Source organism: Colossoma macropomum, unplaced genomic scaffold (genome assembly GCF_904425465.1).
Source record: "Colossoma macropomum unplaced genomic scaffold, Colossoma_macropomum, whole genome shotgun sequence".
In the NCBI taxonomy this organism is placed as follows: Eukaryota; Metazoa; Chordata; class Actinopteri; order Characiformes; family Serrasalmidae; genus Colossoma; species Colossoma macropomum.
In genome coordinates, this window is record NW_023495727.1 from 42,709 (window position 1) to 70,152 (window position 27,444).

At 37.6% G+C, this 27,444-nt stretch overlaps 1 protein-coding gene across 4 annotated transcripts in view; it reads right to left on the reverse strand.

Annotated features, from left to right (window-relative positions):
• The window catches only part of LOC118802885 (trichohyalin-like), a 77,718-nt gene that overhangs the window by 37,528 nt on the left and 12,746 nt on the right, over nucleotides 1-27,444 (reverse strand). For 2 of the 4 annotated variants that reach the window (XM_036563305.1, XM_036563307.1), the window contains exons 1-3: nucleotides 3,666-3,731; nucleotides 3,405-3,537; nucleotides 2,915-3,235 (exon numbers count right to left, since the gene is read on the reverse strand). The exons of 1 other annotated variant lie outside the window; for it this stretch is intronic. In XM_036563305.1, coding sequence (XP_036419198.1) covers nucleotides 2,915-3,235; nucleotides 3,405-3,423 — 340 coding nt within the window. In that variant the 5' untranslated portion in view covers nucleotides 3,424-3,537; nucleotides 3,666-3,731. Of the gene's footprint in view, nucleotides 1-2,914; nucleotides 3,236-3,404; nucleotides 3,538-3,665; nucleotides 3,732-22,938; nucleotides 23,096-27,444 lie in introns of those variants that run through there. One more of the 4 variants, XM_036563304.1, reaches the window with a different exon arrangement.

Below are 27,444 nucleotides of genomic sequence, written 5' to 3' on the forward strand. Positions count from 1 at the left end.
GTTTCTCTCTGATTTGGCTCACCTTCCTCTATCATTAACATCCTGACTGTTTATACCACAGTAAGAAATTCTGAACATAACAGATCCATAACAATGAGACTTCAAATATATCAGCCCTCAAAACGACCACAGACTTTCTGGAGCTTTATAAAGATGAATCTGTACAGCTAGTGTTTTTTTATTTACTGTTTTACTGTTTTTATATTGTGTGTATTAGAGCTGGGGGAAAAATCGATTCTTAGATGCATCGCGATGTGGACGAGGATGATTCTGAATCGATTCACAAATATTAAAAATTGATTTTATAAATTTTAATTGATAACATAATGTTGACGGGACACAAAAGGCAGAACTTTGCAAAGTGCGGAAGTGCAGTGCCTGGACAGTCTGTGGTGGCACACTACATTAAAAGCTAGTGCAGGGGTCATAACCCAAATGTTAATGAGAGTCATTTTGTCCTTTCAATAAAAATCAAACCACCTTGGGAGCCACAACATTTTGAGTCCATTTTAACATCTTGGCTGTACATGTGTCTCAGTATGTGCTAATGTCCTAGTGTAGGCTAAAAATATAATACAAACAAAAATGCAGACTTACTTTGCTCTACTTTAAGCTTTAGCCGTAGCTAAAAGCTGTAGCTGCTTTTCTTGCATCACCAGCTGGAAACATTTCCACAAAAGTAGAACAGTTTCTTGTAAAATGTCTCTCAATGTTCTACTTTTACGAAGCTGAAGTTCCTTCTCATTCGCCAGCTTCTCATTCGAATTTTCCTGTTCCTCCTTAAATGGTGCAGCAGTTACATTCTAGCACCTCAGGCACCATTGAAGGTGGAATGGGACAATTCAAACGAGAAGCTGGAGAACAAGAAACTGAGTTCAGAAACTGGAGTGATTTATAAATGCAAATAAGTCTATTCGTCTCCAAATAATCAATGTTCGTCTTAAATCTTTCTCTTTGCCTTTTCGTTAGCTACTAGCTAGGTGAACTAGCAGTTATAGGCTGCATTAATTCCAGCTTTTAAGATCATTTATTGTTAAAACTGTGTTTAAACAATCAGCATTTATTTTACTGCAAATGAGGATTATTTTATTTTTACCTAGAAATCTATCTCTGATGTGGAGCCACACCAGGCCAGTAAAAGAGCCGCAGGTTGCCGACCCCTGAGCAAGCGTATGGAAGCACTTTGGCTTCTGTGGAGCATATTACATGTTTCCACCCATTTTCTGCTCAGTTGTAGTTGCTGCCAACCACAGAACCATCGATCAAGCGATGTCAAAGCTTTCACCCAACTTGGAAAGGATGAAGCGAACTACAAACTCTATCACAACTTTTATTGACAAGGATTTACATCCGTACTCAGTCATTGAGAAACAGGGCTTTCGCGCTATATTGCACACTTTGGAGCCGAGATACAGCGACCCCTCCCCCCACTCTCTACAACGTGACCAAAACCGAAGTTATGAAATCACAGAAGAAAAACTGGTAGAACAGCTGTAATCTGTTGCATGGACCTCCACTGTCACTGGATCTTATGTCACCCTAACAGCGCATTTTATCTCAGATGAGTGGCAGCAGCGTCTCATGTGCTCCAAACAAGAGCAGCGAATGAGAGTCTTCCGGTTGACTTGCCACATCACTTCCATTTTATTAATAATAGATATTGGAGGTAAATGCATTATGGATCATTACAGATACTTGCTTTAAAACTACCAAGTCCTCACACAGTGAGAAAAAAGAAATCCTGTATAGAAAAAAAGATGCATCAAGATGCATCGATAATCGTTTTATAATCGCATTGCAGCCTCTGAATCGTAATTGAATCAAATCATGAGGTGCCTAGAGATTCCCACCCCTAGTGTGTATAGTTAAAAAGCTCATGTTCAAATGCTATCAAACTCTGAAGGAGTCACAGCACATCTGTCATTTTTATGTATTAATCAGACAGAACTGTCCTTATTGAGGAAAAAGTTTGGAGGATAAATGATTCGTCCCTTTAGAGAAAATAAAGACTCAGAAAGATCCAGAAATGGATTTTTAGCCATGAAGAAATTTTGATCCACGTTAGGCCTGTAGCTTCAAATACTGCATAATTTATAGCTCTGATAGAAATGTAGGAATTATACATAAAACATACATTTTACAAATTCACTTTGAAATATGACTGAAATGCTATGACAAAAAATATTTGAATCTGTGAGAATGTACTAATATGAAACTAGCAGAATGAAAGTGAAATAATATCCTCAGTTTTGTATTTATACACTGTAAAAATTACTTCAAGAGGTAACAAGAAATTTGAACTGCTTTTATTCAACTCTAATGAATACTCTGAATGAAACAGTGCAAAGTAAAGAAAGTATGTCAGATTAACAAAATCAATATTTATAATTCAAACCATAAAAACACTTCAAATCAACTTCTGCCCTGTTTGACTTTTACAGTGTATATAGTTCATATTTCAGCTCAGTTCAGTGATTCTGTAAGAAGAACTCAATATTTAAGATGATTTAGAACTGAACTAAACTGATTTAGAGTCTAAACTAAAACTTTCTTGACTTCATTAAATAAATGAAGCTTTTATCTTGAATGTTTGTTGATGGAAATCCATGATGAAATAACTCTGTAATCTGTAGTTGCTGTGATTTTACAGATGTAGAGAATCTTCACCATCATCACCAGATCTACAGGCTGGAGATCACATTCACTCACATTCTTCACCTTAAACTCTTTAGAAGACTCCAAGATGAAGATAAGATTAAGATTATGATCATATGTTAAAACAACCTTGTCAAACTGGGGAACAGGCCTTGTGTCTTAAACACACACTGTTTCTCATTTCTGTCTTTTCATCTTTCATTCTGAGACGCTGATGATGATGATGAGTTTATGTAGAGTGAACTTCTGGAATACTTACCCACTCCTACTGTACCCTCCTCTGTTGTGTCTCCATTGGTGACCTGACACAGATAATCTCCTTCATCTGACTCTCTACAGTCTCTGATCTGTAAGGAGACGTTTCCTCTCTGCAGCTCCTGGGTGAACAGACTCACTCTGCCCTCGTAGCCCCTCCCCTCTGTCACCTGTCTGTTCTTATAGAGACAAACACAGTCCGTCCCCTTAAACCACCTGATCTCCATGGCAACAGCACTGATTTCAGGAGTCAGGTGACAGGAGAGAGTGACCGCAGAGCCAAACTGTGTATCTGTATAACGGGGTCCAAAGAGTTTAAACTCATCTGTGTAGAAACACAAACACACACACACACACATATACACACACACACACACACACACATTAATAGTTGTGTCTTGTGTGTCTCCACAATAAAAATAAACTCTCTGATTGAATATTATTTAATGATGTTCACAGTAAAACCTTTTGTAGGTTCTGGAAGTTTAACTTACTGTTTCGTGCAGCCGCCATTTTTATCTCTTTATCTCCTCCTACAGATTCCCTCGAGCTACGAGGAGCAACAGCAGAAAACGCACCAGTAAAGTTTTCACTCCGTTACCAACAAAATAACCAGCGGCCGAACAGCTGTTAACAAACACAGAGAAACAGCGCTGCGACTAAACACAGCAGAGAACAGAAACACAGACAACAACGAGAACAGAACAAAAACAATAAAGAAGGAAGAAATCAGAAAAAGAAGACTGAATACGGACATAACGGTCCCCACAGCTTCCAGCGGACCCTCCCTACAGCTGGATGGCTGCGAAATACGATACATCCAAAAGCCAAGAACATTTTCAAAATAAAAGTTCTCAAGTTCTCGCAGAAACACTGGTGACAGACTTCACTTCAACAGATAACCAGGTAATGTGCAGCCTCCTTTACTTTACACGTCATCCTGCAGACTGACATGTAGTAATGTGTGAAACATTTCCTCTCATAAAGAAAAAGACAGATCAACGCATATGAAGATGCTGAACTGGGGCTGTTTGAGGGGCAGAGGCAAAAAAAAATAAAATAAATAAAAACAGCATCTACTGCACCACATGGGCCCTCATCAGCGTGCAAAAAGGTGTGATGCATCATGTCTGACTAAATAATCTTCATCCCTGATTAAGATTAACATTATGTCACATGTTAGGTGATCCAGATTACACAGAGAGAACCTTATAAACCTTACTTTTTATTTCACAAACACCTCCGAGTGAAAACATAGAGGGAACAGACACACACACACACACACACACACACACACACACACACACACACGAATGTGATAATGTCAATGAGAAAACTAGAATTTGTGAGCTTAATAGTCAGAAGTAGTCACTCGTAGAGTCAAGTCAAGAGGCTTTTATTGTCATTCCATCTATGTACAAGTACACAGTGGAGTGAAATTACGTTCCTCCAGGAACAACAAGGTTCAACAAGGAACAAAAGTACAAAGTGCGAATGTGCAGACATTGTAGAAACAATACAATAAATATGATAAATTAAACAGACATTAGACACAGTAAACAGACCGGACAGTACAGCACCGACACAGCACACATTCTGGACATGAGGTAGTGGAATAATTTTTAACATGTTGTGATCTGTGAGTTACGCAGTCAGATAACATACATAAACACAGCAGTTACTGAGGTAGTAAAACAGTGTAAGCACAGTATTAGCAGCAATTGTTCAGATGCAAGTAGAGCATCAAAAGAGGGGTGGGTGTGTGTGTGTGTGTGTGTGTGTTGGGGGTGGGGGGGTGGTTAAGTGATATTAAGTGGGGGGGGGGTGGCCACCTTGCACTCTTCGGAAGTCAACAACCATCTCCTTAGTTTTGCCTACATTCAGAGACAGGTTGTTGGTTCCTCACCAGTCCGTTAGCCGCTGCACCTCCTCTCTGTACGCTGACTCATCATTCTTGTTGATTAGACTCACCACAGTTGTGTCATCGGCAAACTTGATGATGTGATTTGAGCTGTGCTTTGCAGCACAGTCATGAGTCAGCAGGGTGAACAGCAGCGGACTGAGCACACAGCCCTGAGGGGCACCGGTGCTCAGTATGGTGGTGCTGGAGATGTTATTCCCTGTCCTGACTGACTGAGGTCTTTCAGTCAGGAAATCCAGGACCCAGTTACAAAGGGAGGCGTTCAGGCCCAGCAGGCTCACTTTTCCAATCAGTTGCTGAGGGATGATGGTGTTGAATGCTGAGTCTGAAGTCTATGAACAGCATTCTGACATAGGTGTCTTTATTGTCCAGGTGGGTGAAAGTAAGTTAATTAAAAAAAGCAATTCACACCAAACTTTAAGGTCATATTGGCATTTTGTGCAAATTACCCTCAAATAACTCTCTTAGGAAAGAATATTTACATTTCTGCTTGATTTCCAAATTGAGTCAACAGGTTAGCATAGAGTCAGCTAAGCACCTCTTCGGCTAGCTAGCTCCTTAACTAGGCATGTCTACAGCTGTCTGTAAAAGCACTTACAGTGTACATACATTAGTATTTAGTAATGCATCATGGGTAAAACTCAGTCTTTTCAACCTCAGTGATAGGTTGCTGTATTACGTCCCTCACACACTGTAGGAGAAAGTTAAGGTTACAGCTCAGACTGTATTAAAAGCCACCTCTGGCTTCAGAACATTCTAGATGAAGTTTGGCTAAAACTGAAAACTTTGGATGGAATAGATGTATGTTTACAACAATAGCAATTAGTATTTTACACTATGTTGGGTCATCAATGTGGAACCTGGAACAGTATATTCTTTATTAACATAAACATTTTTTCTCACCTACAAATCCTAGGCTTATTACATACTAAGGCGTATTATTCAGTAACTACAGGGACTCCAATGCAAACTGGTTGAATTATTCTTAGGTTATAGAAGCGTGTAATAAAATTTTGGGCCTTGCCTGCAAGACTTGACCTTTTAAGGGGTTAAATTAATTAAACATACATTAAGCTTAATTACAGGAGGTAGTGTTTTCTGATATCATGCAGCAAACGTCCAAGAGGACCATTTTTGTGCTTCTGGCCTAGCCATTAGGTCCACTCAGTTCTAGACAATTGTTCTTTCAAGAGCTTCTCTGTCTTATTGGCTCTCAATTGCCAAATTTGACTTTTGCGTTTTGCCCAAGCCCTTTCAATATTCTTCATGTGGCCTCCATGTATTGGGTCCACAAACGTCCTGTGGTTAACTGTGAAGTGACTGTAGGCAAGTGTTGACAGAGTCCTCCTGTATTCTCTCCACTCATCACTTAATATTGCTGTCCTAGATCTGGCTGGTTATTGTGGGAATAAGGTGTTATCTTGCAGTCTGCCATGTGGTTCATTGGCTGCTGACTTAATGTAACTCAATTATATGTGCTGATCCAGTACCACCACGAAGGCCTACACTGGCTACATGGGCACCTTTGTCATGATCCAGCTCAGTGGGGGACGTGGTGGTGGTGTGTTAGCGTGTGTTGTGCTGGTATGAATGACACAGCAATGCTATATTTTTCGACATTTAGATAATATTACTACTAGCATTGTGACAACTTTTAACAAGATCTTAGAATGTTATAATGTTACTAAGAAAACATGCTCCTACTCTTTAGAAAACCTTTAGAAAGCACTTTGACGATGCTAACTTTAAATATTTAAGCTAGAGTTACTGGCTACTCTATTTATGCAAGAGTAGCTAGAGGTTTGCTGGGACCATTAATAGTATTGAAATAAAGAGTGATTCCTGAGCAGACTTGGTGGTGGTAGTGTGTGTTGCACTGGTACAAGTGGATCAGACACAGCAGTGCTGCTGGAGTTTGTAAACACTGTGTCCACTCTATTAGACACTCCTACCTCATCAGTCCACCTTGTAGATGTAAAGTCAGACATGATAGCTCATCTGCTGCTGCAGTTTGTGTTGGTCATCCTCTAGTGCTTCATCAGTGGTCACAGCACGCTGACCACAGGATGCGCTGGATATTTTTGGTTGGTGGACTATTCTCAGTCCAGCAGTGACACTGAGGTGTTTAAAAACTCCAGCAGCACTGCTGTGTCTGATCCACTCAGATCGGCGCAACACACACTAACACACTACCACCACGACGTCAGTGTTACTGCAGTGCTGAGAATGATCCACCACCCCAATAGTACCTGCTCTGTGAGGATCCATGGTCCTGACCACTAAAGAACAGGGTAAAAGGGGGCTAACAAAGTATGCAGAAAAACAGATGGACAACGGTCTGTAATTGTAGAACTACAAAGTGCACCTATATAGTAAGTGGAGCTGATAAAATGGACAGTGAGCATAGAAACAAGGAGGTGGTCATAATGTTATGCCTGATCGGTGTATATAGAGCCATTTGAGGGTTTAAATTGTTCTTTGCCTGGTTAAATGGTTCTTCTCTATGATGTAAAATTGCTTCATTCTATGAAGAATATAGCTTTTCAAAGTTTCGAATCAGTCAGAACTTCCACCAGACAAGCCTTTTTATAGAACAATATATCCTACAACAATTCATGGTGTGGCTGCCTCCCCTCCTGTCGGCCCACTCTAAGCTTGAATGCAAGCTCAAAATAGTATGTTCTTGACTCCAAGCACAAGTGCTGAAACATGTCCAATTTTTCATTGTGGTTTTGTATGTGTGAACAATTTTTACACCCATTCACAATAAGTAGGCAGTAAAACCCAAACTGAACCCAAAAACAACAGACTAACATCAGCATGGAACATCATCTAGTTATTAATTATATGGTGTTCTAATAATCAGTTAGATTATCTAATAAAACTATAATCTGATTGGCTGACTTAAATTCAAGGCCTTTGTGCATATATCTCAGCACCCCAGGTGAAATTACATGATTTTCAAAGTAAAAATATTATACTTAAAGTTTTTTAAGTTAATATATTCTCTACAGAGAACACACTTCTGCAAACGTTACTGCACATTTTACACATTTTCCAATATGTTAAACTAATACCATTAGAAATTGTGCACCAAAACACAAAAAAGTTATTTTCACTTAAAATCACATAAAATCAACAAAATTAGTATTTTAAAAAGTAATTTGAGTAATTTGACCAGGATGTGTACTTTTGTGTAAGACTGTATGGCCTTACATTAATGCAGTTTATAAAAAAATGACATTTTTATAACTATACCTTCTTTTAGTGAACTACAGCATGGAAAAAGAATATTTTTCTTTTATTGATCTACTTTTATTTATTCATTTATTTACAACAACAATAATACACTTTAAATCAAACTAAGTCATAAAATTTTACAATTAATCACAGTGAGCATAATAAAAAAAATCTTGACATAGTATTTCATCATTTTGTTGGCATTCTTCATAAATTATTATAACCCCATTATTATAACTGAGTACAACGTAAAAAAAATAGGATGCAATGATGTGCAAATCATGTAAACCATATTTTTAAAGGAAAATACTACAAAGACAACATATCAAATGTTGAAACTGAGAATTTTTTTTTCTTTTTTGCAAAATATATGACCATTTTGAATTTTGACACCTGAATGATGGCTTCTTTTAACAATACTCTGTAAGCATTTGGGACCTGAGGAGACCAATAGCTGTAGTTTTGACAGTGAAATGTTTTCACATTCTTGTTTGATAGGGATTTCAGCTGCTCAACAGTTCTCCTTTGTCGTATTTTTCAATTCATAAGGCATCAAATGTTATCAGTGGGTGACAGGTCTGATCTGCAGGCAGGTCAGTTTAGCACCCAGACTTCTTTAATACAGATCAATGCTGTTGTAATGCATGCAGAATGTGGTTTGTCATTGTCTTGACGAAATAATCAAGGCCTTCCCTGAAAAAGGATGGCAGCATTTGTTGGCAAAACGTGTGTATTGTTCAGCATTAATGGTGCCTTCACAGATGTGCACGTCACCCATGCCATGTGCACTAATGCACCACTATACCATCATGAATACTGGCTTTTGAACTTTATGCTGATAACAAGCTAAGTGGTCTTTAGCCCGGAGGACACAGTGTTCATGAGTTCCAAAAAGAATTTCATTTGTTGATTCGTCAGACCACACTTTTCCACTTCCCCTTAGTCCATTTTAAATGAGCTTGGGCCCAGAGAAGGTGGCAGCATTCCTGGATCCTGTTCGTATATGCTTTCCTCTTTGCATTTAGAGTTTTAACTTGCATTTATGGATGCAGTGACAGAAGTATATCTGTGCCTATGCAGTGATTTCTACTACAGAATCATGTCTGTTCTTAATGCAGTGCTGCCTGAGGGCCCAAAGATCATGGCCAGAAAATAGTTTTTTGGCTTTGTCCATTGCATACAGAGATTTCTCCAGTTCTCTGAATCTTTTAATGATATTCTGTACTGTAGATGATGAAAAGCAAAAGTTCTTTGCTGTTTTACATTGAGAAACATTATTCTTGAATTGTTGCACTATTTGATCATGCAGTCTTTCACAGAGTGGTGAACCCCTCCTCATCTTTACTTCTGAAAGACTCTCTGAGATGCTTTTTTATACCCAATCATGTTACTGACCTGTTGCCAATTAACCACCAGGTGTTTTTTTTTAGCATTACACAACTTTACCAGCCTTCTATCGCGCCAAATTTTTTGGAACATGTTGTTGGCATCAAATTCAAAATGGGCATATATTTTTCAAAAAACAATAAAATTTCTCAGTTTCAACATTTGATATGTTCGCTTTGTACTATTTTTAATTAAATATAGGGTTTAAATGATTTGCACATCATTGCATTTTGTTTTTATTTATATTTTGGACAGTGTCCCAACTTTTTTGGAAATGGGGTTGTAAAATGAAGTGGAATAATTTACAAATGAATTAATACAATTTTATATTAACTTTAAAACATAATATTTTAGGGCTGTATTTTGTATTAAAACACAAATATTGAAAAATATCAAGACTGAAAATTATTTAAAAGACTGGCAGTTTAAAAAAAACAGCGTGATTTGAAAATATTATTATTTTCTATTATTATATTATTTTTTCAACAAAAAAAACTTGAACAATCCCTCTGGCATAATAACAATGATTTAATGTTCCCGTTTCTTCTTTTGGTGGGTTTACAAAAGTGTTAGCACATCCCCACCAACCTTGATCCTTTATAGAATGACATAGCAGAAGTCAGCGCAAGAGGATGATGGCTGAGTGAGGATGAAGAAAGCACAGAGGAAGTCGGTAATATTTTTGATTAATTTATTCATTTATTCAGTAATTCCATATCTGGCTGTTGGTTGTTACATAGTGACTCCGTTGGCCCAGCTAGTTACCATTAGTAACAGCAACCACTGAGACTTAGCTACAAGGCTGAAGTTAGCTACTTATACGCAGCTACTGATTTGCTTGGCTCCTTATTTGCAGCGTCATATTCGCTGGCAGAGTTGCCAGGTCCCATAAAAACCTTCAGCCCAAAGTGAGCCTAAACTCCGCCCACTAGAAGCTGAAACAGGTTCAAAATTAGACGTATTCAATTGCAAAGTCTGTAAATTGCATATATATACAATAGTGTGAAAAATTCTGAGGCACTCTGAGAAAATGATACGTAAATCTGTTTATCTGGGTTTATTTGTTCAAAAAGTATAATAAATACAATTTCACAAATAAACAATTCGTCTACCATTAAAAGTTCCCATCCAGTACCTAGACTGAATCGCAAATGTCTCTCTTCTCTATATAATGCACAACATAGGCCTTAAACCAATAGCTTCAACAGCTTTTGCTCCTAAACAGTGTATATTATGTCTAAAAAAGAGGAATTTGGCCCACATGCACACAATTCCCTGCTGAACATATACTGCACTATTTGTGTGAAGAAGCTAATATTTCATAGTTCACATAATGCTATATAAGGATTAAGGAGTCACCTGAGATCTCTACATTTTCTAATCCTTCATTAAATTCAATCAGGTGTGCGGCTTATGGAATTGAACAAATCTGTGTGATGACTGAAGGGCAGTGAGAAGTCAGGAATAAAAGCTGTGTTAATCCAACTGCATTTTTTAACCAATATATTAATAATTGGCAAAAACTATGGAGATAATTTTGTGCCAAAAGTTTCAAATATAATAATAAAATCCACAAACAAAATATTATGTATCAAAATGCCCCAAATATGTTGCAAATGAAAATAACAGTTAAATCAAATTTATTTTTACAGTAACATTACTACTCTTTTTGCTGATTTTGCTTTATTTTCTTCTGCCTGCTGATTTTACTAATTTACAGAGTGATTCAAAAAGATTCATCCGATTTATCTGATCATCCGAACGATTTATTTCACTTGTTAATCATGCAGTTACTTATAAATGGTTTAAGTGAGCATAAAGTTTATTATGTAATTTTACAAGTGCTCAATATGAACCTCCTCCAGCTGTACGGACAACATCAACACGGTAGTCAAATTCATCCCATACTCGATTAAGCATGTCGGGTGTCCCTGTACTCACGGCTCTTTCAATGCGATTTCGGAGATCATCCAGTGTTGTTGGAAGTGGTGGCACATAAACAGAGTCTTTGCAATGATGAGCAAAGATGTGCAAATCATTTAAACCCTATATTTAATTGAACATAGTACAAAGACAACATGTCACATGTTGAAACTGAGTAATTTTATTGTTTTTTGAAAAATATACGCACATTTTGAATTTGATGCCATCAACACGTTCCAAAAAATTTGGGACAGGGGCAGCAAAAGGCTATTAAAGTTGTGTAATGCTAAAGAAAACACCTGGAGGTCAATTGATAACAGGTCAGTAACATGACTGGGTATAGTTTATTTTGCTTCTGACTTTCAGCACTTTTTCACTTTTTCCTCTTCATCTTAGAAGAGGACGTTCTCCTGCACTTTCTATTGGTCAACTGATTTGGAGTGAAAGGTCTTCTGAACGCATAGCCACTCAGCATGAACCGTCCCAACATGGCAGAGCACGTCATACTGCGTGCTTCTATGAGTGCAGCGTTGTACTAGAATATCCCACATTAAGAGCAACGTCTGTCATTTTTCTTTTAAATGATTAAAGTAACACATGTTTATGGGTCCTGTGTCGACCCGTGTAAAGTGATAATTGTTATGTTGGGCACTCAGGAACAAAAATTAGTTGTTTATGAATGAATAGAGGTGTACCACATTTCCAGTTTGCAGATGCTAGCACTAGCTAGCCTATCAGTGTCCTCTAGGACTAACTAGGCTAGCCATGCTGGTAATGGAACTATGCTGCTTAAATATGTGAAAGCTTTAGCGCGAGTTCTGCCAGGGAGACTCCAATGCTACGTCACTCATTACTCTGACCAATCACAAGCTTCCCACCGTTTCGTTTCGTCCCACCGCCACCAGTTGGTCCCTGCCCAGTTGCCCAGGGGGTAGGCTCCGCCTCCTGCCATCCCTATGCCAGGATCTGCAGCCTCTACATATTTGAAGACTTGAGCCGAAGACAGGGACTTTAAAAAAACTGTTGTTTATCGAATTGTTAAATATTATTGAGATTATTATTTTTCTTCCTTCACGTTAGTCTCTGGATTATTTCTGGTAGAACTGAAGTTAGTTCACTGTATTATTACGAAGACAATGATTTTGAGCAGCAGCATTCTGTAAATGGGCGTGCTGAAATAGAAAGCTGGTTTCAGTGACTGACACAGAGGCATTCTGTGAGTACAAACACCAAAAGACTGACGTAACAGCCTTTATGACCCCCCAGGTCAGCTTTATTCCCTTAGTAGTGATCAAACATTACTGTCTATCAACTATGTCATGGCAGCAGTAATTTAGTAATCAGTGGTGTTTTCTACTCTTTACTGTGTTTATGTCAGTGCTACTATCTTATTTCCCTCTACCAATGATTTTCTGCCCCAATACACCTTATCAACTCATCAGTGGATGAGGTGTTTTAAAGTAAGGAACAGTTGAAACCATGCTAGACTGTAGGAGCAGGATTAAAAAACACTGGTTGCATTTACTGCAGCCCTGCACTGCGCTGATTTAATGTCATGCTGGACTTGGCCACCATATACTATTACTAATATTCTAGCAAAAAAACTGTAAAATAATTAAGTTCAGGAGCTTGATATGTTAACAGAAACAATGCGCTTGTGGTTCATAATTTATTCTTTAGATTTTCTGGCATCTTTCTGGCAACATGGTTACTTTGTTGTTCATTGTGTTCTTTGTGGAAAAACATGGGTATTTTGAGAACCTCGATTTTGTCTGCAACAAAAAAAGGCAAACATTGTGAGATTGGCCACTATTGTAAGCTAAGGCCACTAAGGGAATGCAGTATATATATATATACACAAAATAATAACTTTACAGGAGAAGGAAAAATCTACTTTACTTTTAATGTAAGTCAATGGAACCACACTTTTTTCCAAGTCATTTTGGGTCAAAAAATAAATAATAGAGATACGAGGTTTTCAATACTATATAAAAACCATTGAAGTAAACATATAAGAAAAGAAATATGCCTTGTAGTTACTGCTATATGTCGGTGCACCAACATTAAACCTCCTTTTACGTTTCTCTTTTGTTGCTGTTTGTATTTCCCAACGAGTTAATGTTTACTTGCATCTCTCTCCCCTTCTCTCTCTCTCTCTTCATGCACCCATTCTACGGGATAAGGCCAAGCCACATAAAAATGCAAGTGTAAATGCTCAGTTTCCAAAACGCTTACACTTTGATGAGCTCTGTGTTAGATGGGAAGACACCTGCAGGTGCTCTCACCACAATCTCTCTCTCTCTCTCTCTCTCTCTTTCTCTTGACTTTTAGAGTTTTAACCTGCCGATTTGATTCTTAAAGCTTTTGTCTTAGTTAAGCCTTTGTGAGTGCAGATATGTGTGTTTGTATGACTGTGTTAACCTGTTGAGATTATTTTCATCCATAATTTTAAAGATGTTTCCTTTTTTATATTTCTGGAATTTTAGAATCTATTCTACTTTTGAAATTCAATGTGTGGTCTTCTCTTTTTTGATTTTGCGGTATATCGCATACTATGCATTTTTCTCTTAGTCCTGCTGTTATAAATTACCTAACAGATCTCCACTAGAACAGCAGCATTGCTGACATGAACAGATTTGATCTCACAGAAAAATCTGAATCAGCGAGATGATCCTGATTGTTCCTGCATGAAGATACTCCACTGGAAGTTCTTGCAGTGTAGTATCAATGTCTCTCATAAAGAGCACATCAACATTTTCACACTGCTGAAATGCTTCACTCGTCATATAGGAACATTTTATGTGTTTATTTTTCTGTTTATCACACACGTTTACTATCTTAACTTGATTGTGTGATGTTTTATTCTGCCGTGTGAGACTCAATCACATTAAAAGTCACTCATATCAGCCACTCTGTGAACACAAGCTGAGCTGTGTGAAGAGTTTGGGGGGAGAGGATGATGAATGAAAATGGTTGTAATTCCTACACTGTTCACCTGATTTGGATGTAAATACCCTCAAATTAAAGATGAAAGTCTGCACTTTGAGATTATATTCATTTTTTTTTATTTAAACTCCAACATGCTGTGCCAGACAGCTTAAATAACAAAAACCTTTTTGTTAAATGACAAAAAAAAGTCCAAATACTTATGGACCTAACTGTACATAAAGAAAACCTGGAAATATGTATACAGTCTCACACTGTCCCATATCCCGTTATCTGAAGGTAAGGAGGACAAACTCGCTCATTAATACACTAATACAATAACACACTGTATAATCACAGTAAAACAATATACACTGATATTGCAGTGACACAGTAATATACTGTATAATTACACTAAAATGAGATACAATAAAACTGCAATAATACAGTTACATTCTGTATGATCACAGTAACTATCACTCCTTATGATGGACGTCTAATAAGATACCATGAGCCAGATGTTCTTTAATGTTATGTCAGTCCCAATAAGGAGACCAATAAATGTGACTGGATTTTTGCTTAACTAGATTACAGATGATACAGAAGTTCAATATGTAAATCTTTTAAAATCTTAGTTTACTGAATGCATAGGTAGATTATGTTGCAATGCTAACAGTTCCATCACTAGAACAATGAATGTTGTTCAAGTTTGAGGGCTCAAAGAGTTCCAGTGCCCTCGACAAATACACACACCCCTGGTAAACATGAGTAAAATGGGCCATAAAAACATTTTTATTTTATTATAAAATGTTTTGTGACAAATAAACCTCTAACTCTGACCTAGGAATTCAAAAGAATGTCCTAGAATACAGGTGAGGCTACAAAGTGGGTTAAAGAAGACGAAGCTTCTGAATAATTAGTAATGAACTAGTACTCAAATACTCGAATTATTTGATCCAGCTCTACTTAAAGTCAGTCAGTAACTGGAACACTGAGTGTACCTCAAAGGATCTGCTGCGTTAATCTGCTAAATAGTCCTCTGGCGTCCTCCTGATGATCATCTCCTCCTACTGTGTTTCCCTCTCTGTCTTCGTTTCCGTTTCTGTCTCGATTTCTGTCTCAGTGTTTCTAACTCTCGCTCCTTCTCCTCCATTTGATGATTAAATTCGTTCTGTTTCTTTGTCATGACTTCCCACATTTTCTGCTGGAGTTCAGGCAGGATGATCTTCATGAGGTTCCTCTCTGCCTCCATCTTGGCCTCTCTTTCATACGTCTCCCTGATCTCCTCCATCTCCTGTCTGTGTCTCTCCTCCATCTCTCTCCTTTCCTTTTCAGTCTCTTCTTTCAGTCTCTCCAGCTCCAACTGAACATCATTCCTTCGCTGAATCTCTCTTTCTAGCTGTCTCTTCAGCTCTAACTTTCTCTCCTCATCTCTTTCCTCTTTTAACTCTCTCTCTAGTTTAGTTATTCGCTCTTCATGCTGAGTTATTTGTTCATCACATTTAGCTTTAAATTCTTCAAACTTCATTGTAATCTCCTGTACACATCTCTCCAGTTTCTCTCTAGTTTCTCTTTCTTGTCTCTCTCTCATCTCCTCTCTTTCTCTCACAATTCTTTTCTCTATCTCTCTGATCTGAGATTCTGTCTCCAGGTAGATCTCACTGCTGTAGAATTTCTCTCTGTTTCCTTCCACCATCTTCTCTATGTTCTCCAGCAGCTCTGAGATTTGAGAACCATCTCCACTCTCCTTAATGCTGAGACAGTGAAACCTGTTCCCACATTTCTCTACAAGTCTCTGGACCTCCTGGTTTCCTGACTGGATAAACTCTTCAATGTTCTTCTCTTGGACTTCATCAGTAACAGTGAAAAGGATCATGGTGTTCCTCCAACATCTCTCTCCAAAAATCTCCTCCATTTTCTCCAGCATGCTTCTCTCCTCTCCTGTAGACTGCTTCACTGGTATGACTAGGAGGAAGGCGTGGGGTCCTGGGGAAGACAGACGGACACAGAGTCCCATGTCCTGTCTCAGCTCGTCCAGAGAGAGTCCAGGACAGAACCAGTCAGGAGTGTCCACCACAGTCACCTGCCTCCCAGCCACCTCCCCCTGTCTAGTCACACTCTGCTGCCTCACTGTAGATGCTCCAGCCTGGCTCCTCTCCTCTCTGCCCAGGATGGTGTTTCCTGCTGCTCCCTTCCCACATCCAGTCCTCCCCAGCAGCACCAGCCTGAGCTCTGCTATAGGAACTGACTCTGGAGAGGCTGAACTAGAGGATTCTCCACCCACTGTGAATCAACAACAGTGAGGAAAAAAATCAACAATATCCAATTTTATCATTGCATTCTTGTCATTGTGGTATCTGACAAATACTGATGATTCTTCATGACACCTTAATCAATCACTTGGTTAATGAATCTCTCCGCTCAGTATATAAAATACAGGAGCAGTTTCCTTTCAAAACATGTGTATATAAACATTTCTAATCCTTGAAAAATATTTTATGGAATTCCAGAGCAAATATTTTACATTTTAACAATCAGCATCAAATTTGTATCAGAAACTTATCAGCATTTTCTTCAACTCTTCATTTTTTGCTACTGAATTATTTGGATCACAAATCACTCACTCGTTGGAGAATTCCAGTCTTTGCTGTTTCTCCTCCTGGCTGGAGCTGCTGAGTCTGGATCTGTTCTCTCCTGCAGCTGCTTGTTTCTCTCCTCTAGAAGTCTGTCTTTCTCCTCAACCTGCTTGTCTCTTTCCATTAGCTGTGTGTTTCTCTCACTTAGAAGTCTCTCCTTCTCTTCAAGCTGTTTGTCTTTTTCACTCACTTCAGTTTTCTGTTGTTCCAGTAGGATCATCATCTCCTGTAGTTTGCTGCTCTTGTCCTGCAGTTCCTTTCTCAGAGTCTCCAGCTGCTTTTTACTGCTTTCCTCCTCTTTCACTGTGATCTCCAGTAGAGTCTCTTTCTCTCTCAGCAGTTTGATCTGATTCTCCAGTTGTGAGTCTTTATCTTTAAGCTGTATTTGAGTCTCTTTGGTCATTTGTTCCAGTTTTTCTTTTGTCTCTGTGAGAAGTGTTTCTTTCTCTTCCAGCATCTTGTCCTTCATCTGAAGTGTCTCTGTGATTTTTGTAAGGTATTTTTCTTTCTCTTGAATTTGTTTGTCCTTCTCTATCAGCTGTGCAATTTTATGCATTATAATTCTCCCTTTGACTTTAAAATTTTGGCTTCTTCTGATAACTCACTAAGAAACATTAACATTCGAGATCCATCAGAGCAGCACATTCATTCACATATGTGTTAATCATATGTCCTCATTGACGACTTCATAGTAATCAAATGTGTAAACATTAGGGGTCCAACGGCTCAGAAACTTACACCGAACCCGCTATACAAACGTCATGGTTCCGCCCTGCCAGCCAATGAGAATGTGACTTGCAGGGGATTTAAAAACAGTGGTTTTATTTAAAGAAATAGGCCTCTATTATAAGAAGTAGGCCTCTATTATAAGAAACAGAAATGAACTATGATAATATATTACATAACGTTCTATAATTTATCATTATTTACAAAATATAACAATCTTTTTTTGGAATTATTATGTGGGCCATTGTATTAATTAATACTATCAATAATCTCTGTACTGTTATCAGCCTAATATCAATGATTATTTTGGAGCTTCCAAATGTGTGCTGGATAAGAGGTTACAGCTGTACTTTCTGTAAATATTACACATTATACCTATTTTATCGTCTTGCAATTGTGTGCGTCATGTGACTATCTTTGTCCAATCATGATCGAGTGCTCATGCCGGTGGGAAGAGTTTGGGTAGTTTAATTAGCTCAAGAGTATTTTTTTTGTGTTCCAATTTGTTGAATTAAAGTTAGGTTTATATGTATGGATTCACTGAAACTTTGGCCACTGAAAATCTTCAGTTAAAAATGGACAAAGATGGCTTTCGGTATTGCCGGAAAGATCACAAATAAGTGAAATGCTAATGAAAATGAGTAACAGTGATTAAAAATGCTGTTTGTACCTTTCAGTGCAAACATATTCAGAAAGCCAGAAGAGCAGCAGTGTGAAAATGTTTTATGGTTTACTGTAATAATTTTAATAATTTTAGATAGCAAACTGTTTATTTATTGCTAACTTTTTTCAGCTTTCGGTTTTCGTCCAGTCCTGTCCTGAATTTCCGTTTCAGTTTTGTCCAAGAATGTTCATTTCAGTGCGTCACTATTCATGAGTATATTTTCCAGGATTCTTTGTTTGTAATACTTTGTTTGTATTTTTAGCAACTTTGAATAATTATGTTTTAAATTTGAGCCAATCAGATGCTTTAAAGCAGACCCGAGACATAAATGACACAAAAAGACTGAAAGGAGATCCACAAAGTCCAAACCCATCACATCCTTTACAATCTGTGTTTACCAGAACAGAATGATGACAGCCAGTCTCTAAAACTGTAGTAGAGTCATTTATATCAAAACCAGGGAATTACAGAAAATATGAGATGTGATAGTTTGATAATTCTGCTCTTTATGATTAAAGCTTTTCATTACTATAACAATACAGAGGTTTTTGAGAAACATGCTCACATTAAAATGTAAACTGTCACTGGGTTTGTTTGGGTCTAATATACCTTATTATTTACTCACCGGTCAGCAAAACAGATTCCTCCATTTTTGCTTTCTCTTCTTCTGTCCATTCTCTGTTACTCTGCAGAAGCGAATTAAACAGCGTGAAGGTTTCATGTATGATGTCATACTGTATGTCATATGAACATCAATCTATCCTTGTTGATGTGTCAGGTCTTGCGTGGCTGTTAGGGGTCTCATTTTTTCTATATATGTAAATCATTTTTTTGATGGTCTTTGACTTTGGCACGTTATTGTACCTTGTTGCTCACTTAATACCAGATAAAAAGTTGCTAGGCAACACACAGCAATAAAAGGGGGTCAAGATCATCAGCAACATTATACTGCCTTTAAGAAAAAGCACCTTAATATCCATTGATTGTACATTTTAAAAATCTCTTGTTTACAATGTAATTGCGTTTATTTATTAGTGTACTCACCTTCTGGACGAAGAAAAAACCCTGTAGAGGAGAAACAGGTTAGTGAACAAATTTCAGGTTTAAGGAATACTAATAAGATGACATTTCTGTTTTCATAATTCCCAACTCTGGCATTTTTGTAGAAAAAGTAAAAACACAATTTACTTGCTGAAATGACTTGGTCTTTCTTGTAGGATCAATGCATCATGATCCAAACACTGATGAGTCATGTTATCTAAATAATATGAAGCAGGAAAAGCCATTTATCCATATTTACTGATATGATAAGGACAGAACATTAGTTGGATGCATCATTTCTTCTGTACTACTTAGTTATGCATCCCCTTCCTTTAACGACAGTGCCAGTTCAGTCAGAGAAGAACTGCAAAATGTCTCTTGAGATCCTTCCTGTCCATTTTAGTCCACTCTTCCTCTACCTTTGTGCTTCATGTACAAGCAGAACACAACATTGATATTCCCACATTCCAGGATAAGACTGTACTGTGTCTGTATGTGGCTGGTTCAACAGACATGAAGGAACACTGTCTGACTGACCAGCAAAATCATCAGATCGTAAGCTCCCAATTGGGAACAGTGGGTGAAATACTGCAATAGGCTCAAAAACTCTGAAATGTGCACCCAGTTTGTGGAAAAGTTGGCAAGAATGGACAGAAACTACCTTAAGAGACTGGTATAATCACTCATCAACCCCTATTTCTTTCATTTGTTTTTTTCTGTATTACAATGCTAATTGTTTATTGGCAGCGACATGACATAATTGTTTGCATAATTATTGCCTGACTGGCTGTAGGATTTGGGCTCTTAGTAGCTATAGATCTGTAGGGTTATTTTATTTTATTCTTATTTTATACGATTAAACTGTCAAAAGACCACAGAATTTGTATTTACCATCAGTCAAATAAGAGAGGCTGCTTTTACCCAAAAGGGGCGGGGCATTACACCAGGGCAAAGTACCTGGATGTGCTGGTCTCATCTATTTTTTCAGTGCAGTGGAATTATGTACTAGGGGTGCAACGATTAACTGACTTTCTGTTTACCTTGAGTTCTCCGCTAACGTTTTCAACCGCTCGCAAACAGTTTCAGGAGGTAGTTCTCCATGAACATACAGGGCAGCTGGACGAAGGGTTACTGTTGAAATGCAATGTTTACACAAAATCGCTCAAATTTAACCGTTCAAAGTTCGCCGTTCGCCACTGCTTGCCGAATCTGAACACACCTCATGTTTATGGCTGGAGTGAGTGTTGCTCATAGATAAACATACATAGATGCCGCATTGGATTCAGCCAGACACGTCAACATCGCTGCAGGATTTCACTATCAAAATAGTCGTTTATTGCAGCCCTATTATGCACAGGAGCATTGTGGGAAGGAAGGAGATTGATGGAAGTCAAAAACACTGCCTCTTGTGATCAGAGACTTTGTTCATCACATGAACATTACAATATAAAACTTGATTTTGAGTGACTGACTTAAAGTTGAACATTTAAAACGTGAAAAGTGTGTCACAGACTCGTGTCTGACAGTGCACACCCAGCGCTCTGCTTCCCCTGCTTCCTTAAACTTAACATTAGCATTAGCTTAGAATCCTTGTATTGCCCTAGCATTAGCATAGCTTCTAATGTTTTTCTTCCTGTCTAGCCATAGCTTAGCCTTCAGGTTAGCATTCAGCGTAAGTGTTAGCACTGTCTTAACTTTATTCCTTTGCCTTGCTTTTCCCACTGATCTTCTCCTTTTCACTCCATATGACCATTAGCCATTAGCATAACATAGCCTAACTTAGCCCAGCATTGCTGTGCTTTGTTTCTGTCTAGGTCAATATAAATCAGTAGTTGAAATAAGTTGAAATGAGTTATTTACTTACTGCTGACAAAGGACCTGTGTAAAACACAAGAACAGGGCTCAATGTTACTCTATAAGAAAAAAAAAATCATTTACAATTTGAAAATTTAGGCAACAGTCTTTTTAACTCTTTATCTCCTGATCAGAATCTCCTTTTCTCATCTGTACTGTAGTTCTTCATCCTTCACTACTGAACTGTCACTCAATGCTTTCAGTACAACTCCATGAAGATGTTCAGCTAAACAGTTAAAGTGTAAACCTACAGCAGAAACTCAACCCTTATAGAAACGATTCTATTTAAGAAACATTAAATACTTCACTGAGTGTTTGTTCTCTCTTAACAGTCGGTCCTGTGATCCTCCATCAACAACAGCAGCTCATATGTGTGATTTATTCTTGTTCTGGAGGAAAAGCCAGTTACAGAAACACAAAGATACAAAACCCCCACAGTCACTTGAGAGATGTGAAAGTGTGTGAATAAACAGCTCTTGGGCTTCTATTGTGTAGAAATGTCTTCACCTGTATGAACTAAATGTGTGGGGTTTAGGTGAGTGTTTACAGATGTACACAGATGTTGGTCACAGTAGTTCAGTCTGATCTACATCAGCACCCATGCAGCTCTAATAGACTGTAGATAGATGTAGAATGTTTACAAGAGCACAACTAAAGGTTATTGATCACATTTATCTTGTGTTTATGTAGGTTTATGTGGTTAAGCCTATAATTTGTTGTGACAGTGAGTTGGCAGCCTATAGCATCACTATAGCATCATAGTATTTAAGCAGATTGTGTACTGTATGTGGTAAGTGAATGACGTTTCAATCTGTTTCTCGAGTTGCTATTTTTTCTACTGAAATGCTCCATCTGTCCTTCACTCCACATTAACATAATTTATCCTCTGTATGTTTTACCTCCTTTATCTGAACACAACACCATTCTGAACATCTGTGTTTCTTATTTCTGTCTCTTCATCTTTCAGTCTGAGACGCTGATGATAATGAGTTTATGTAGAGTGAACTTCTGGAATACTTACCCCACATTCCCACTGTAATCCCCTCTGTTGTGTCTCCATTGGTGACCTGACACAGATAATCTCCTTCATCTGACTCTGTACAGTCTCTGATCTGTAAGGAGACGTTTCCTCTCTGCAGCTCCTGAGAGAACAGACTCACTCTGCCCTCGTAGCCCCTCCCCTCTGTCACCTGCCTGTTCTTATAGAGACAAACACAGTCCATCCCCTTAAACCACCTGATCTCCATGGCAACAGCACTGATTTCAGGACACAGGTGACAGGAGAGAGTGACCGCAGAGTCAGAGTGATATTTTTCATCATCACCGGGTCCATTGAGTTTAACTCAACTGTGTAGGAAAAGAATAGATACACTAGGTTTACCTCCTGTATCTGCTGAATAAAGATTAGCTCTCTGATGGAACACAACAAAACAAATTGTAGGTTAGAATAAAGTATTAATGATTATTTTTAAGCAAGTTTAACTTACTGTTTCTTGCAGCCGCCATTTTTATCTCTACAGAGAGAGAGAGAGAGAGAGAGAGAGAGACTCATACTGTTCCAAAACGTCTACAGCTACATGTGCAAAAACATACAGAAATCAATTCACAAGAAACACTATGTAAATTCTACAGTGTATGATGTTAATTATGGTTTAAACATGTTAAATATGTTTGCATTGAGTTATGATTATCATGATGCTAACTGCTCTCACCCTCTCTGTTCTTCATACAGTCATATCGCTGCTGGTGGTGAAATATGTCCACATTTTATATCAGTTCATATCAGGTTTTTGTCTATAACAGCAGATCCATAATAATAAGACCGAGTTTAAACTCTCCACTAATCTCACACACGACTCTCCACTTCAGCGTCCAGAGCGGAAGAAACAGCGACTACTTACACTTTCATCTTCATTCAGTCGCTGCATTTGAGTGCCACTCTGGGTTTCCAGATTGGTTCAAGGATTTCCAGCTAAACAACTTTTCCAAATCCTCTCAAAATAATATTAATAAAAACAGTCAGTTGAAATCACGAGTTTCAGAAAATCACATAAGAATGAACCTAAGAATGAATTAAAAGCATAAACTCATTGAAGGCCCTCCTAAAGCAGCTCTGTGTTTATTCAGTCTGAGATGATCATGGGAACACCAAAAGCGTCATGACTGAGCACTCGTGTGACTGCAGCTTTAAAAGGTGCACCATTGTCTATCAGGCTCTTCTTCAGTGCTAGAATTACTCTAAAATCCACATGCAGCTGATGGTCCACATTAAAATGAATTTACTCCTTCTGGAAGTTCAGTTCAGAGGATCCTCCCAGAGTCACCTCGTGTATACAAATGTCTGTAAACATTAATAATTCATATTCTGTCCATGTGTCAATTATATTAATAATATGATAGCATAACTTCCTCCTACAGGGACAGAGAGACAGAGAGAGAGAGAGTATACAGTATACATGTACAGCAGTGAAATGATCCTCCACTTGTTCAGATGGTGTATAATCTAAAGCTTCATCATTATTACAGCTCTGCAGTCCTTCATCTTCACCAAACACACATTTTAAATGGATTTAATATCTGATTTTGATACAGACACTTTCAGCAGGAATATTCAGAGAGAGAGACTCACTCACACCTTCATCATCATCATGAAGGAGGTTCTTCATCAGGCAGCCGTGTTCTTCACACAGTCTTTTGGGGAGAAGAGCATTAATGAGTGTTAAACACAGCTCAGCTAACATCACTACTGTTATCACTCTTATCAACACTTTCAGACTCACAATAAAGCTCTGAAATATTTTGTTGATGTTCAGCAAAGTGATAGAAGTAAATGTGGAATCAAAAGCAGAGCATCAGTGAATATTACACTGTAGTTACTGATAACATTATAAAAGCTCTTTCAGTGTCTTATCAGTGTTTGTTTCTAATGCAGAGCACTGCTGACACTAATGTAGGAACATTTTCATTCACTTTTCCAGTAACGTCTACAGGCCTTCAGAACACTGTCTATTTCTTGTGATATAAAATCTTTACACTTCTATTAAACTGAGAGTTGTTCTACACTGTAAGACTGAAGAAAAAGCTCTTTATGAATGAGGTTTTGTATTAAACTACATCTGTTCTCGGACCACAAGAGGGCAGCAGCATCTAAATGCAATGAACCTGCTTTCATTTCTTTACTCCTCTTAAACTGAGAGCTTTTATGGTTTTAATGGCTGTTTTTCCTCCATTTTCTTTTCTGTTTGTTCACCACAATCAATCAGCTCAGTAGTTTCCATGTTATTTAGTCATGTTTTGTTAAATGGAGCAATAAAGTCTCTCTGCCGCTACAAACCACAGAGAAACTTAATCATATACAATAACTGTCAGCTATAGATGCTGCCTCAGAGACCTATTTGTCACTTTATTTAGATTTTCGCACTTATAAAATCATAATAATAACTATTTAACACATTTTAAAAGTCTAAAAGCAACTGTCACCTCAAACATTTAGATGCAAATAAATTATAATTATTAACTTCTTTTACAAACAAAATGTCTTATAATTTCAGTAGATGCTGTAGAGAAATGCAAACAGATAATAATTTACTTACGTGCATAAAGCAGAATATTAAACTGTTTTTACTGGAATAGACTTTTCATTACAGTCTCTAAGAGCTGCATAGCTGCTCTTTCCATCACATAGACTGAGAGTCTCACAACAATGATGGAGTAAAACTTCTTACAGTGACAGAACAGCATTAAACAGAGCTTCAAGATAAACAGCTCCTCAGTGCAAATACCAAATACATAGAACAGAACAAAAAGCTCCTTCAACAGTTTTCAACAGGATTTCAACCTCCTTACATGATTTACACTCTCAGCTCTTTAGTTACTGATGTCGAGTGGACACTGCAGTGGACATACTGATGATGTAAAAGAACTCTCTTCTATCTAGACATCATTGAAATGATGGGACACAGTGAAGGTGTGGAAGTGAGCTGGTTGTAAACTGAATGTGAGGTGTGTGATGGACTCTCAGTGTGGGGTGTGTTGGAGCAGCTGAGGGAAACTGATAGAGCTGCAGGCTGTAGCTGCAGTAACAGATGGATGAGCTGAACTGGAATAAGATTTTATAAGAGTATTTTGAATACATATTCAGAACACAGTTAGAAAACATCTTGATAAGGCACATGGAAAAACTGCTTTTGTCATTTTTACTTATTTTACATTCTTTCTTGCTGTTACTGTTTGGCAGTTTTCTTCGTTGCTTTTTTTACTCTTAATGTGTTTCATAATCATTTATAACTTGAATTAACTTAAATCTCAACATTTCTCTCCAACTTCAATCCACTCTCTTATTCTTTATTCAGTATATTCAGAAAAAGTGGGACAGTACTAAAAATAAACTATCAAAATTTAATTTTGACAACAGCTACATAATGTCAAACACTTAGTGTCTCACTTTTGCTAAATTCTTTGTACAAAAGCATTACAATTTAATTAATACTATAAATAATTCAGATGCTTAATTTCTATATTCTGAATAGTTTTCCACTACATCCCAACCTGTCTGCAGATATAAGGATCCAGCATAACTTGATAAATGAAAAAGATCAGCACACACAGTACAATCTGCTGTCACTCTACAGGCTGAGCGGGTTTTTATGAGTTCAGTGACTGAAATATGAAATAAACACATCATGATGAGGATGGAGATTCATGATTTTTAGTTATAATGATGAATAACAGTACACACAGAGTTCAAACACACACATACACACACACACCACAGCACAGCACATCATTAGTCTAGTAGTGTCCAGTCTTCACTGTTAAGGGCCAATGTGGCTGCAGCTCTTCATTACAAACAAGCAGAAGCTCCTGATCTCAGTCAGGAATGAAAACCTGCAGCCACACCAGCCCTTTGCAGAGAAGACTCGACGCTCCACCACTTTGGTGCATTTTTAGTCATCTGTGATGATTTTATTTGTATTGTTTCATTATTATTTTCTTATAATAATAATAATAATAATAAATGCTTATTAGGAAAAGTAATTTGTACACACAAGGTAATTTCTTAACATTCACAAAAAAAGGTAAAAACATTATATCTACAGTGGACATTGCAAAGCATATTTAAAACACATTCAGCACTTGCTCTCCTCTCTACCACACTACACTCTACTCTTCACTCTGATGGCTGACTAATAATCACGTGATCAGGCTGCCAGAAACTGAGCAGAACTACATCTGAAAGTAACTAAAGCTAAATAAGTTTGTAAACTGTACTAATAATCAAATACAGATTAAAAAATAAGAAATGAAGGCTGAGCAGACCAATATTAAGAAACCAGCAGTTTTCAGTGTGACTTGACATCAACACTTCATCAAATACAACTGTTGTGGCACACAGCCTTAATGTCACTGCCTTTGAGGTAGGTTTAGATATTTTTATAAACAGACGTTTTAAAATGTACAATATTTTTGACAGACTAATTTGATAATGTATATATGTTAATGTATATATGATGCTGTAAAATATGTATGATAAAATGATAATCAACAATGAATTAGAAGTTTTCAATTTTGATAATTTCACAGAGAACCTGTTTAGTGATAAAAAAATAGGGATAAAAACTCTAAAAAGCTTATTCTAAATATGGATGCAAAGGTGTCTTGGGGTCTGCACTGTATGGATTTTTTTTTTAAACATGTGCCCAAATGGGTGTTAAAATTTTAATTATTTCATCTGTTTTTACTGCTATGAGGGTTAATGCAATAATATGTTCAAATGTGGTTGCTGCACTGCTGCACTGCCATTAAAAGCTAAATATAACAATTTAAATTTCTTAATTGAAATATTTTAATTAAAAAAAGATTTAAACAAATGAAATGTTTCAATATAAATTTGAAATGTGTTTAGAGTCTCTCCCTGCTGAAAGAAAATTCAGTCATTCTGACCTCACTTTTCCATCGGCTGCTACTTTTAATCAAATTAGTGCATCTGCTATGACAAAGTCGGTCAGGAGCTCTTACTGATCTAACCGAGTGATTATCTCTTTGTTTCCTTCCACCATCTTCTCTATCTTCTCCAGCAGCTCTGAGATTTGAGAACCATCTCCACTCTCCTTAATGCTGAGACAGTGAAACCTGTTCCCACATTTCTCTACAAGTCTCTGGACCTCCTGGTTTCCTGACTGGATAAACTCTTCAATGTTCTTCTGTTGGACTTCATC